The sequence below is a fragment of the Sinocyclocheilus anshuiensis genome, unplaced genomic scaffold, assembly GCF_001515605.1.
Source record: "Sinocyclocheilus anshuiensis isolate Anshui unplaced genomic scaffold, SAMN03320099.WGS_v1.1 scaffold1335, whole genome shotgun sequence".
Taxonomy (NCBI): Eukaryota; Metazoa; Chordata; class Actinopteri; order Cypriniformes; family Cyprinidae; genus Sinocyclocheilus; species Sinocyclocheilus anshuiensis.
In genome coordinates this window covers 226,204-241,994 of record NW_015540921.1, presented here as the reverse complement: position 1 = coordinate 241,994, position 15,791 = coordinate 226,204, and the positions used below count along the sequence as shown (strand labels likewise).

The 15,791-nt window shown below is 34.1% G+C and overlaps 1 protein-coding gene across 1 annotated transcript in view; it reads left to right on the top strand.

The window, feature by feature from the left end:
* Positions 1-629: 629 nt before the first annotated feature.
* Positions 630-15,791, top strand: part of LOC107689337 (neuroligin-4, X-linked-like) — a 31,371-nt gene continuing 16,209 nt past the window's right edge. The window contains exons 1-3 of the mRNA XM_016487288.1: positions 630-799; positions 8,848-9,472; positions 14,814-14,966. Coding sequence (XP_016342774.1) covers positions 9,055-9,472; positions 14,814-14,966 — 571 coding nt within the window. The 5' untranslated portion in view covers positions 630-799; positions 8,848-9,054. The remainder of the gene's footprint in view (positions 800-8,847; positions 9,473-14,813; positions 14,967-15,791) is intronic.

Sequence of the window (15,791 nt, the reverse complement as noted above, 5' to 3'; positions counted from 1 at the left end):
TACATACAATGATATATTGAAATAAAAGTTTTCATCAATATTGAATATATATATATATATATATATATATATATAGTGGTTCATGTGTCATTTAAAAGGATTTCTAATTTTTTAATTCATAAAAAAGTAATAAATGCATTAATAACTTGGTAACATTTAAACCTTTTTTCACATTCACCTATTCATGAGAAAGGTTTAAGTCGGAAAAAAAAAAATTAAATTATTACTATTTTATTAAATAACGATTCTTGGGATCCAAACGGACCTGGATTTTGAATGCATTATGACGATTAACAGCAGTTATATGAATTTATTTCATTGTAATTCCAATTCATTCAGTCCGCTTCTGAATGCTGCACAACCTGGTGTTAGGTGTATCTCGCTATAAAATACCAGCAGCATCTGTCTACAGTCTCCATCTCAGCTTCCGTTACAGTCTCCGTTATTCCTCAAGTTCTCCGTGTTTCTCGTGTAAATCTCTGGCTGAGCTTTAATGCAGTCAGTCCGTGATTCTCACTCGACACGAACCCGCAGACAGAGAGAGAGAGAGAGAGAGAGAGAGAGAGAGAGAGAGAGAGAGAGAGAGAGGAATTGATCAGAGGATCGAGATTATCGTGTGATTTCCACCGTTGCAAAGACATTCTTTCCATCCTTTTGCGAATCGGTGAATATCCGCGGTGTTTTATGGAGGTTTTGCGCGCTGGCGTCAGTGTCCGCATCTTTCACTCGTTCGGACGGTTTTTATTCCTCTTCTCTCGGATTTAAGGGTTTTTTCACCTTTGTTTTTGCTGATCTAAAGGTAAGCAGCTGTGGCTAATAATGCGTTTTCTTATCTCCCCGCGGGTTGCGTGTGTCTGGATGAAGATGGGGTTTTATCCTCTCTGATTTGTCTCGACTTTCTATTCATCATCTATACGCGTAACCATCCTTTGAGTCAGGAAAACGGCACAATCTAGCGATGCAGTCCAACATATGCCCATGTTTGTGTCCTTTCTTCGTGTTTTAGCTCGAGAGCAAGTGTCAGGGCAGTGAAGGGGTTTATTAGTCGCAGGACAGTAGCGCAGGTAAGATCTGTGAGGGATTCAATAACCTACTTTACACATTCACGTCGACTGCACAGCTTTACTGTTTCATCCTTTCTAAAAAAAAATAAATAAAACCTTAAATGTTAGGCTTTTCGACTCGTTTCATTGATTACTATTTAGATGGAGCTCCAGAACCCCAATACTAGCTGGTGTCATTGGTGACTTATTAGGAACGGCCTGTGCTTTAATGCAAAAAGAGTGGTTTAGATGATTATAATGGCTTTTGAAGATCTGACCATTGTAATGGACATTAGCATCAAAGGGTTCAAATGTACACTTGATCATATAACCTAAAAACGTTTTGGTTTGCTTGCATTGACATTAATGTTAGTATTATGCATTGTATTACTGGAGGTCATCAGTGATGAGATAAAGCATCTTTTTATATTTTCAACATTAAATCTCTAAACCACCTACAGTATGTACATCTACAGTACATGGTGCACGAATGGAAATGCAATGTGAAAGAGGATTAAATCAGCTTTAAAATAGGTGAGACGCTTTAGTTTGATTGCAAATCAACAGTGTTTGTCAGCAGTATATGAGGTCTGATGATTTGCATAAAAAAAAAACACAATATAAAGAAGACAGCCGTATGTAATAAAGAGTGGTTTAGATAATTATAGTGGCTTTTTGAAAATCTGACCATTTGCATCAAAGGGTTAAACAGCTGATCATATACAGGTTTTGGTTTGCTTGCATTGCCGTTAATGTTAGTATTCTTCATTAGTACTGGTGGTCATCAGTGATAAAGCATCTTTTTATATTCTCAACATGAAATCTCTGAACCAGCAGGTGGTACTACAGTATGTACATCTACATGGTGCATGAATGGAGATGCAATGTGAAAGAGGACTAAATCACCTTTAAAATAGGTGAGATGCATTAGTTTGATTGCAAATCAACAGCGTTTGTCAGCAGTATATGAGGTCTGATGATTTGCATTGCAGCGTGAGTGTGTGAATTACAGGTGCATCATTATTAACTGTGTCAAGAGGAACAGACGCGTCCAACATGGACACAAAGCTTCAGCAGACAGGAGTAGAGTTGAAAGGCCACCCGCAGGGATAAGCAGCTACTTCAGATAGTTTCTAAACGTGTCACAAAAGAACAGCCGCAAGCATTACCTCAGGTTTGAAAGGATTGTTCAGCCCAAAAATATATATATATATATATTTTTTTTCTTATTTTCTAATTTTCTTAATCACTGTCTTGTTTTCCTTTAAACAAGATGGATTTCCTTGACAAGCAAAATATATTATGCCATTAAATTTGCAGTGTAAAAAATTCAGCTAGTTGTGAGAAACATTTCTCATTTTAACTCTAACTTTAATGTACTAAAATAGCTAAAACTCAAATAGAAATTAATATATAGGCATATTTTTTTTAAACCGAAAACTACTAAAAATGACAAAAAACACAACAAAATGACTAAAATTTTAACTAAAATTAAAATAAATACAGAAAATAAAAACTGATTTGAAATATTAATAAAATATAGTATCTAAATGCAACTAAAATAACATATGAACAACTAAAAATAAATTCTACACCATTTTTTTTTTCAGCGTATTACTAAAAATACAAAACAAAGCTCTAAAGTAGTCAATATGAAGAATAACAGCTTAATAATGAGATTTGAGAGCTTTGTTGTATGGATAAAGCTGCGTGAAGAATTTCTCGTTTTGTATTCCGCAGAAAAAAATAACAACGTGCATTTGAAATGACATGAGGATGAGTAAAAACTGACAGAATGTTTGTTTTGGGTTGAATAGTTCTTTTCCTTCAAACACACATTCTATTCCAAGCTTCATAAAGCAGGTTTTATAGCAGGTATAAATGTTTTTAAGAATATATATATATATATATTCCCGTTCTATTGCCTGTGTATTTTCAGTATATGACTCTTGAGCAAATGCATATTAATCTGTGTTGCATGCATCTCATGTAATATGATCATATATGCACACAACCACTTACTGGAAACATGTAATAACATGCTGTCCAGATAAACTGAATTTTTTTGCATGCAATATAATTTTGTAATTTAATTCAAAGGGCTGGTTGTGTTCATTAGATGTCCCCTGCTGGTTGATGCTGTAACTACACCGCTGTGCTGCATGGCATTCATGGCTCAGGTGATTGACTCGGTGAGAAAAGATGGCAGCGTTCAGGTCGTGCACATCCAGGGCTGCATGCAGCAGATTAGCTAGAAATGACTCTTTGTGTATGTGTAATGTAAATGGATAGTAAAACTCCTTCTCCCTTAAAGGAATAGTTCAGCCAAAAATGAACATTTGCTGAAAATGTGCTCACTCTCAGGTCATCCGAGATTAGGATGAATTTTTCAACATGTTTTACAAAAATATCATTTAAGTCTTTCTACTTCAAAATTTCTGTTTTATTTCAGTGTGTTGCTTGCCAATTCTTTGTAATTATTTGTAAATTTTACAAGCAATTTCGAAGTGAAAATTGTTTCAAATCCATTTATTTATAATCCAAACATTTTTGTTACTTTATATAAAATAAATATTAACCAAAAAACTGATGGACTGGAGTGCTGTGGATTACTTGTGGATCATTGTGATGGTTTTATCAGCTGTTTGGACTCTCATTCTGACGGCACCCATTCACTCCAATGGTGAGCACGTGATGCAGTGCTACATTTCTCCAAATCTGACGAAGAAACAAACTCATCCTGATCTTGTATGACCTGAGGGAAATTCCTTTAATCACAAAAGACTGGAAAAACTCATGGAAATCCCAAATTCATTTCTGCATCTCATCTGGAACACATTTGTCTTTATGCATTTATCCAAAGTGACTTACATTGCATTCAAACTATACGTTTGATCAGTTCATGCATTCGTCGCGACTCAAACCCATGGCCGTGGTGATGATCTACAGCAATGCATGAAACACACAAACAACCTGATCAAACATTTTCTAGTTAAAGCCGAGCAGGTTTGTTTTAGCACAAGCGCTGGTTTAACCGTGACTGTAAATAAGCAGCATTATTAGTTTGAATCAGCCGTTTGAGAAAGAACGATGTGAAAACAGCGACACGTCCAAACCTGCCAAGAACAGCGTGGTTGTGACTGTCGAGGTTTTGTATGGAAACTAATTAAAAGTTTTGTGTTTGTTGGACCTGAATCCTACTGATGAGAATATTAAATTCCTGAAAATTACATTTCCACACAGCGTGATGCTTTGACCACAGCCAACAGAGACACGATATATAGCACCTTCATTGAATTCTGCCTCGATTTGACTCATTTAAGCTCATTAGTTGTTTATGTAATGCAGAACTTGATGCAATTTATAACAAATTAAAAGTTAATTTTCGTATTCAGCTTAAACTGCAAAAAATATTACATTAACAATTTAATCTTGTTTTTTTGTCTTGTTGCCCTGTACAAATATCTAAACATCCTTAAAGCAAGAATTTGATATTTTTGGCTTGTTGTCAGAAAATCTAGTGTATTTTGTCTTGCCATTTTATTTTTATTTGGTTTTATTTTCCTTGTTTTCCTTGTTTATGCTTATTAAGATTCACTGAAAAGCAGCAATACAAATGCACAACTCAAAGTGAATGTAATTTATAGCAAATTAATAGTTACTCTTCTGAACATATTTGCTTCTGCTTGTTTACACTGCAAAAAGTCACATTCTTAACAATTTATTCTTATTTTTGTCTTTTTCATTACAAACATCTAAACATCCTTAGAGAAGCAAATGTGATATTTTTTGGCTTGTTGTCTGAGAATCTATCTGAAATATGTGTATTTTTTCTTTGCATTTAATTTTCATTTAGTTTAATTTCTTTATTTTTTCATTTATGCTTAATATCTTTATATTCAAGATAGATTCACTGAAAAAGCAGCAATACAAATGCACAACTTAAACCTTATGTAGTTTATAACAAATCAATAGTTACTCTTCTTTGCTTCAGCTTGTTTTCACTGAAAAAAGTCACAATTTATTCTTACTTCTGTCCGATACAAATATCGAAATATTCTTAAAACAAGAAGCACTATTTATGATTTATTTCTAATTTTTGTCTTTTTGTTGAGTACCAATTTAAACATCGTTAAAGCAAGAAGTGAATTTGATATTAAGGCATGTTGTCAGAGAATCTGTCTGAAATATAAGCATATTTTGAATTTGCATTTTATTTTGTTTTAATTCGTTTGTTTTCTCTTGTTCATGCATACTATCTTTATGTTCAAGATAAATTCACTGAAAAAGCAACTATAGAAATGCACAGCTAACACTTCATTAAAATGTCATGGAAATCTCGTCTGGAACACATTTACATTTATGCATGTATCCAAAGTGACTTGCATTGCATTCAAACTATTCATTTGATCAGTTCATGCATTCGCTGGAAATCAAACCCATGACCTCACTTGTTTTCTTGCTTATGTTTAATATCGTTATATTCAAGATCGGCTTTCCGGAAAAGCAACAATACAAATGCACAACTCACACTTTATTTTGCTTGTTTACAATTCAAAAATACACAATTTATTATTTTTTCTGTCCTGCTGTCATGGCACAAATATCTAAACATCCTTAAAGCAAGAAGCAAATTTGATATTTTTGGCTTGTTGTCAGAGAATCTCTCTGGAATATAAATGTATTCTGTCTTTGCATTTTATTTTAATTTTAGTATCATTTCACGTGTTTATGATTAATATCTTTAGTTTCTCTGTATAAGCGGCAATACAACTGCACAACTCACACTTTATGTAATTTATAACAAATTAATAGTTACTTTTGTTTTGCTTCAGCTTGTTTACACTGCAAAAAGTCACAATTTATTTTTATTTATTCTTACAAATATTGCAACATCCTTAAAGCAAGAAGCACTTTGTTGACCTTGCATTTTTTAATACATTTTATTTCAGTTGTTTTATGCTTAATATCTTTATATTCAAAACTCACACTTTATGTAATTCATAACACATTAATAGTTACTCTTGTTTTGCTTCAGTTGTTTACATTGCAAAAAGACACAATTCTTCTTGTCCTGTACAAATATCGAAAAAATATGGTAAAATATCTACCAGCGATGCAAATTTGATATTAAGCTTTGTTGCCAGAGAATCCATCTGGAATATATGTGTATTTTGTCTTTGCATTTTATTTTTTAGGATTTATTTTGTTTGCTTATGGTCAATATCTTTATATTCACAATAGATTCTCTGAAAACAAGCCTTAATATTGCATTCTGTTTTGTTTGTATAGCTCAATGTTTCATGCTTTGTAAGGATGTTTAGACAGAAAACAAGACGAGGATCCTCATGAATAATATATTGTGTGTTGCTCAACATTACGTAAGTGGACACCCACAGATGAGATGTGCTAAGCGCTGCAGATGTCTGGCGGACAGCTTTGTTAATGGCTCTGAGCGTTCAGATGACTGCTGAATGAATGTGCCAGATTTACACGGCCCGCGTTATTAGAGAGCCTGGACTTTTCTCCCTGCCAGCAGAGCCACTGAACATTTCATTCATTTTAATGGATGGAAAATACAAAGCTGAGTGTGTTATTTCACAGCCGCTCCATCGGCATTAGAATCGCAGTATTATGGTTTGGCGTTACTGTTAGACATTGCAATGTTTTAGGCGTGGCGAATGCATTGAAATGCAGGGCTGAATCCGTTAAATTATGCTTTTGAGTCGCTCGTGAGTGTTGGTTGATGCACAGATAAGCTGTTTGAGATTCTACAGGAGACGCATGTGAGAATGCCGGGGTCTTTTTGAGATATTAAAGCAATCGTATTTGTGTTTTCATTCCTGCAGGATGCTAGAAGAGATATTTTGTATTAATCAGTGTGTCTGTCCAGTGTAACGTATCGAACCGAAAAGACATTTTGATCATCCAGAGATGAGATGACGGTTATCAAGCTTTTTGAAGAAATTCTCAGAATTAATAAACTTAATCTTGCGTGCAAAGGCTGACAAAACAGTTATACACTAAAGATCAAAAGTTTGGAGTCTGTATGATTTTTTCATGTTTTTGAAAGAAGTCTCTTCTGTTTTTCTGTTTTTTTTTTATCATAAAAGTGTCATGATCTTCAGAAATCATTCTAAGATGCTGATTAAATGAAACATTTCTGATTATTATCAATGTTGAACAGTAATATTTTTGTGGAAACCGTGATACATTTTATTTTTCAGTATTCACAGATGAATAGAAAGTTCAAACGAACAGCATTTATTTGAAATAGAAATATTTTGTAACATTATAAAAGATCATAAATGTAATGCATCCTTGCTGAATAAAAGTATCACTTTATAAAAAAAAAATAATAATTTAGTGTATGTCTATATATTTATTTATTTGCTCTGAACTTGAAAATATTATGTTTTTCAATCAGAGGAACCATCATTACTTACTGATTCTATCTGGTCTAAGATCAGTATGTTAATAATGCCATGATTTTAATGTTTTAATTTAATGTTTGAACCTGTTCTAATGTTTTGAGCTCTGACCTGATTGGAGCACAAACTTCAGTTTGATCTCTTTTTAAGGAAGACAGTTGGTACAATTATTGTGAGACAATTATTAAGTGAGAAACGTTATACAAGTGAAATAGAAAAAAAGTTATAGAAGTTCAAGTTTCAAAAAATGTCAAATGTACTGCGCTACAATTTTTTTTACTTTTATATAAAATATGTTTTATGAATTGTGGTAAATATAAAACTGCTACAAAATGAAAGACATAAATCTAAGTGTTCCACGTTTGAGTTTATCTATGGAGGCTTGTTTTCCGCCACGAGATAAAGATAAAAACATTTAATTTTTATCTCACAATTCTGAGTTTATATCTCATAATTCTGACTCACTTGAATTGCGTGATATAAACTTGCAAATTGTGAGGAAAAAAGTTTGAATTGTGAGATAAAAACTCACAATTATTCGTGATTATTCCACACCGGAAAAAAACAACTGTCACGAATTCGGTCCATGGGTGTTTTGCCCGCCATATACCTGTTTGCCATTGTTTGACCCTGCCTGTTTACCACGTCTCTTTAATAAAGCCTGCAGATGGATCCACACGTCTCACGTCTCGTCAGCCCCGTTACAACAACAACCTAAATCAAAAATGTAAAACAAGGTGTAAACTCGGTTTTCATAGAATAAAGTCAAGAGTTAAAAATATAAACTCAGAATTGCGATGAAAAAAAGTAACAACTGCAAGATGTAAATTTAGAATTCTGAGAAAATATCAAAAATGCAAAAAGTTAACTTAAGTGTTGGTCGAAATTTTGATAAAAAGACTTCAGAATTGCAAGAAAAAAGTAAGAATTGTGAGATAAAAGTCGCAGTTACCTTTTTTATTTTCTTATTCTGTGACAGAAAAAAAACCATAAGATGTTAAACAAAATATAAACTCAGAATTGCGGGAAAAGTTAGAATTCTGAGATGTAAACCCAGAATTCCGAGACAGAAGTCAAAATTGCAAGAAGTTATCTTGTAATAGCGAGGAAAAAAATCTTAGTTTCGTATGTCGCATTTCTGACTATGTACTTTATTTCTCGCAATTCTGAGAAAAAGTGTCAGAATTGTGAGGGAAAAAAGTTGCAGTTACCTTGTTTTATTTCTTTATCCCATGACAGAAACACACTTCCAATAGATATCAACCTCAAATCTGGAACACTTGTTTATATGTATGTCTACTATACATGTAGTGAATCTTGAGTATATTTCTGGTGTAAATCATAATTTGATTGTTCTGCTCTCTGTCTCACAGGCGGATCAATCTGACTGGAATTAAATCAGGATATAGTTGTGTTTCTGAAACATGGCAGGCACCGTCTCCATCAACACGAGGGCCGACGCTCCGACAGACAAACCAGCCCAACATCAGGATCAACAGAAGGAGCTCGCCTGAGGATCCGTGCGCGTTTGGATTAACACATTTGTGAGGATTACGCCTTTGCTTCCTGCTGCTTTCGCCATGTTTCGTCTCAGAATGATCCTTCGGGTCGTCTCTGTGGTTTGGGGAGTTACGCTCGTCGTTTGTCAGCAAGCACAGTTCACCACCGTCACCACAAACTACGGGAAGCTGCGTGGATTGCATGTGGCACTGCCCAGTGAGATCCTGGGCCCCGTGGAGCAGTATCTGGGGGTCCCGTATGCGATGCCCCCTACTGGACAGCGGCGCTTCCAGGCACCGGAGCCGCCGGCGTCATGGCCCGGCATCAGGAACGCCACGCAGTTCGCTCCGGTGTGTCCGCAGTATCTGGAGGACCGGCTGCTGCTCACAGACATGCTACCGGTGTGGTTTACCGCAAACCTGGACACGGTCGCGACGTACGTACATGAGCAGAGCGAAGACTGTCTGTACCTCAACATCTACGTGCCCACGGAGGAAGGTACGGCTTACGAAAACACACACACACACACACACACACTACTGATCAAACGTTTGAGTCTCTTCTGCTTGCCAAGGCTGCATTTATTTGATCAAAAATACAGTAAAAATTGTGAAATATTATTACGATTTAAAATAACAGTTTTCTATGTGAATATATGTTAAACTGTAATTTATTTCTGTGATGCGCAGCTGTATTTTCAGCATCATTACTCCAGTCTTCAGTGTCACGTGATCTTCAGAAATCATTCTAATATGCTGATTTGCTGCTCGAGAAACATGATTATTATTATCAGTGTTGAAAACAGCTGCACAATATTTCTGTGGAAAGCGTGATATGTTTTATTTTTCAGGATTCACAGATGAATAGAAAGATCAAAAGAGCAGCATTTATTTGAAATAGAAATCTTTTGTAACATTATAAATGTCTTTACTGTCACTTTTGATCAATTGAATGCATCCTTGATGAATAACAGTATCATTTTTCTTTAAAAAGTTATTTTATTTTTTTATTGACAACAGATTCATTTCAGTTAAGTACATTTTAATTTGGGGTAACTTTTTTGCTTTGTGGTGAGTTGTATTTCATTTGTCCTGATATTTTGAGATAAAGGCGTGGAAGAGGTAGCAGTACGAATTTAAACACATTGAACCCATCATGTAGAAGATCCCGGGTGTCACCCATAAAATTCCCAGTGACAGGAAAGGGGCGTTACAATGTCAGAAAAACATAAACATATCTGAGTTGGAAAAGGATCAGCTCCTCGTATCAGTGTTTTGTTGAACCACCTTTAGCTTTAAATACAGCCTTTAGTCTGTTGGGATTTGTCTCGACTATCTTTGCACATCTAGACTTTGCAATATTTGCCCACTCTTCTTTGCAGAACTGCTCAAGTTCAGTTTAATGTGATGGTGAGCGTTTGTAGCTCCATGCTTTACTGCAGGAATGCTGTTATCTGGATGCTGAGCTCGATTGGGTTTCCGCCGGACATATCGTTTGCTGTTGAGGCCAAATAATTCAGTTTTAGTCTCATCTGCCTTAGAATCTTCCAGGTGTGTTTTGGCAAATGCCTTCTACTTATTAATAATAGACTTCACTGTGCTTCTAGGCATTGATAAAGCCTTTGAAATGTTTTTGTCTCCTTCTCCTGACTTGTGCCTGTCCACAGCTTCATCCTGGAGATCTTTTGAGAGTGCCTTGCCACCCATAAGTGATTGTTTGCTTCAGTTGCTCTACCAAAGACTGAAATGCTCCAGGAAAGCTCTTTTCATGCTGAGCTGATCACAGGTGAAAGTCAGATGGCTTTGTGTGCCATTGATAAGGAGATCAGCTAAACCTGATTGAGTTTACAAGTCATTTTTAGGCGTAGGTTGATCCTTTTTCCAACTCAGTGATTCTGGGTTTTTTTATTATTATAAAAAAAAAATAAAAAAAAAAAACTGTGTCCGTCTGTGAGTGACTGTGTGTGTGTGCGTGTGCGTGTGTGTGTGTGCGTGTACATGTACATTTTTCATGATTTAGATTCTTAAAAAATTATGAAATTATGAAATCGTGAATATATATATTTCACAATTTCATAAAAATTATACATAACTGTACATACTAATCAAAGAAGATTTGTATTATTATATAAACATTAATTATATTAGTAATTATAATTACACACACACACACACACACACACACACATATACATATATGCATATAAACTGCTTTAAATTTGAGTTTGACACTAGTATGCTGCAAAGCTGCTATAATTATGCTAAAATATGAGTAAAAATTATGGATATAATAACATAGTATTTTTATTATTAAAATTATGTTTATTTATACATATTTCTTGGTATTGAATGGTTTATATTTATATTCAACAGTTTTCATGCTTTATCCTTGCATAGATTTTTTGCAATATGGGTTTGACTTCTTGAGAAAGGATGCATGAAATTCTGCTGTAATATGTGGAACAGAAGCGTGTCTATGATGCCTTAACATGCTTTCTACTTAGGCAGCTCACTAGCTGCTGGAACGGAGCTGTTTTATTATTATATCCATGTATTCATGGGATTGCCATGATCTTATTTGCACGTGTCACTTCGTGTTTCTCACATAGACAGAAACTGAATATGCTGTTTGTTCCTTAAGGAGATGGATTTATGATTTAGCAGTTGATGTCCAAACTGTGATGTTCTAGTAGATTCATCATCACCTCGAGGAGCAGAACATAAGGAAACAGATGATGAACGGAGATGACAAGCAAAACATTAGATGTAAAGTGTTGGTCGTGAGTTTCGTTCACTGTTCTCAGTGAGTCCATCTCAGGTTTTAGGTCTTTCCAGGGTTATTATGGTTAACTAACATTAAAATAAAATTTAAGAAGTTACTTGACGCAAAATAAATGCTAACTGAAATTTAAAAAAAAAGTATTTATTTATTTGTTTAATTTAATTTAATTTTATTTTATTTAATTTTAATTTATTTTATATTTTATTTTATATTTATTTTATTTATTTTATTTTATTTTATTTTTAATTTAATTTAATTTAATTTTGTTTTTATTTATTTTATATTTATTTTATTAATTTTACAGTAGTTGTCCAATCTAAATTTCCATTTGGTTTAACTTTAAATAATAAAATAACTAGAACTTATAAATAAAAACAATACTGACATTTAAAAAAAGGTATAAAAATGACAGATATGCAAAAAAAATAATCACTAAAACTTTATGTTTGAAGTGAAAACAAAACACATAAAAATTAAATCTAATCAAAAATATTAACAAAAAACATAATAGTATCTCATGATATGAAAATAACACTGGCTTCGTAAGACAATTAACAAATCCACACGCTAGTTGCTGACTTTTGAAAGAAAGTAAATAATAAAAATGCATTTATGTTGTTAATTACTTTTTGCAATATTTGTTGATGTTTGTGTAATAGTGGTTATCTAATGGATTTTTATATCTATAAAGCATCTGTAATGCACTGTATTATACTTAATACAATTGAGTGATCACATAAGAGATTTGTTTTCATAATGCATGCTCCAAATTCACTAAACATTAAAAAAAGATATTGTTTATCATTTCTGACAAAGCTAACAATTTAATTTCTTAAAATGGAACAGTTCATTGAGTGTCATATACGTTTAATGTTTTGTATCATAATTGATGCATCAGGCTTTTATGGCTCATGTAGTTTGATATAATGAGAATATGGAGGAAAAAACAACTTAATTTTATTCAGAGACTCAAATATGCAATTTGCTGCAGATGCTGATATTAATTTATTCTGATGCCTGTGCTGTAAATCAATGACATCTTTATAACAGTACGAGCTGCTTCAGTCCAGTAAGTGTTCATCTGGAGATATTACTGCAGTTATTCTGACGCTTACTTGATAAAAATCAGTCAAGATTCACAGCAGAAACACACGAGAAGCTCCAACTGAAGCTGGACGTTTCTACAATTTATATTTATTTAATCTATCTATCTATCTATCTATCTATCTATCTATCTAAGCAACACGCTAGCAACCACCCCGAGTACCTTAGCAACCGCATAGCAACACCTCAGCAACTGCCCCAGGTACCCTAGCAACCGCGTAGCAACACCTTAGCAACCACCCCAGGTACCCTAGCAACCGAATAGCAACACCCTAGCAACCATTCCAGATACCCTAGCAACCTCATAGCAACACCCTAGCAACTGCCCTGGGTACCCTGGCAACCGCATAGCAACACCTTAGCAACCACGCCGGGTACCCTAGCAACCGCATAGCAACACTCTAGCAACCATCCCGGGTACCCTAGCAACCGCTCTAGTAACCACCCCAACAACCCTAGCAACCGAATAGCAACACCTTAGCAACCACACAGGTATTCTAGCAGCTGCATTTCTATCTATCTATCTATCGCAACTGCTCTAGTAACCACCCCAAGTACCCTAGCAACCGAATAGCAACACCTTAGCAACCACACAGGTATTCTAGCAGCTATCCATCCATCCATCTATCTATCTATCTATCTATCTATCTCTGACAGACTGTATTGCCTTCAAAACATTCAAACTTTAAGCTTTTAAAACTACTTTGAACTTCAAACTATTTCAGACTGAAAACCATCAAACTAAAACTTTTTAAACTTTTTAATCTTTTCAAACTTTTTCAAACTTTCTGGTCCGGCTTTCTCAAGCAAACTTAAAGTTTGTCTTGACAAACTTTTCTATCTAGAAATTATGAGACATTCACACCAGCAGATAGATTCCTCACAACTTAATCTTTGCTTAAGTTGATTTTAAATATCATGAGAATGGTTTCACGGTAACACTTTAACTTATAACCAGTGTTGGGGGTAACGCATTACAAGTAACGCGAGTAACGTAATCAGATTACTTTTTTCAAGTAACTAGTAAAGTAACGCATTACTTTTTAATTTACAAGAGAATATCCGAGTTACTTTTTCAAATAAGTAATGCAATCAATTTATTGATTGACAGCTCTGGTGTTGCCATGGTGACAGAAATCAGAAGATGTTACTGTAGTTCTAAAATAAATATGAATATGCATTAATTCATCTCACTTAAATTACGTAAAATAAAAATTAAGTAAATTTACTTTCCCTTCAGCCTGAGGCTTATTCATTTCACTTTTGGTGTGAAAAGGCTTTTATATTTGCCAAAAATAAATATAATAAACATTTTTTATTTTAAAAACAAACAAGCAAGCCCTGTCCAGATTTAAAAAGTAACGCAAAAGTAATGTAACGCATGACTTTCCATAAAAAGTAACTAAGTAACGTAATTAGTTACTTTTTTTATGGAGTAACGCAACATTGTAACGCATTACTTTTAAAAGTAACTTTCCCCAACACTGCTTATAACATTAAACATCCTCTTTCTCATTAAACACGGTTTCATATTTCATACTTAATGGAAGCAATCAGCAGTTTTTTCATAACTGGCCGGGTTTTATCCTGCTCTCAATAGTGAACGCAGAAATAACAGTTTTCTACAGCATTCCAGTGTTTTCTGGTTTAAATCTTCTGCCTAATGGAGACCATAATGACTTAATGGATGTGATATAAAACACTAGCAGCTAAAAGCTCATGAGGAAACGCCCAGTAATGACCTCAGTCGACTCTATTCAGTACAAAAACTGGAATACATTTCCTCTAAATGCACACAGACTGAGATGAATTAATGGAAGAGTTCATCCGTCAATATTTACTGCCGTTCCAAACCGTTTTCCATCATATGAACAAATGACGGAGTTTTCATTTCTGCCTGATCTGTTCTCTTGTGTTTGTTGGTTATATAAAGTGATCTTTCTTTCTGTTTCAGATGCGCATGACGACACGGGCTTGAAGCCGGTCATGGTTTATATTCACAGCGGCTCGTACGTCGAGGGAACGGGGAACATGATCGACGGCAGCATCCTCGCCAGCTACGGAAACGTGATCGTCGTCACCGTGAACTACCGGTTAGGAGTGCTAGGTGAGTCGCTCGAAACTTATTAATGCATGCATGAGGATCTTATTTACACTGCTGTTGAAAAACATTAAGGATTTTGTTCGTCAAGGATGCATTCAATTGATCAAAAGTGACAGTAAAGACGTTTATAATGTTACAAAAGATTTCTATTTCAAATAAATGCTGTTCTTTTGAACTTTCTGTTCATCTGTGAATCCTGATAAAATAAAATGCATCACAGTTTCCACAAAAATATTACTGTTTTCAACATTGAGTATTTTTTTTTTTGTTGATTATTTTATTTCAAGTAATAAAAAGTGTGTTTTATGTTTTTAGTTTAAGTTAAAATATTTTTTTTATGTTTTATATTTTTTATATTTTATTTTATTTTAGTTAATGGTTATTTTATTTCGAGTCATTTTTTTTTATGTTTTTAGTTTTAGTTAACTATAATAACCTTGATTAGAATGATTTCTGAAGATCATGTGACACTGAAGACTGGAGGAATGATGCTGAAAATACAGCTGCAGATCACAGAAATAAATTACAGTTTAACAGATATTCACATAGATAACAGCTGTTTTAAACAGTAATAATATTTCACAATTTTTACTGTATTTTTTATTAAATAAATGCAACCTTGGTGAGCAGAAGAAACTTCTTTATAAAACATTTAAATACATCTTATATACATTAAATATGACCATATCTGGTAAGTATTTTTGCATTTAAGCTAAATATAATGAAACCTGTAAAAAGCTTTTCTTACGTGAGAGACGACGTTAGAAAGCCTTCAGATGTTCATTAAAGGATCTTTTATTTACTTTCATTATGAAGGTTGTTACAAGT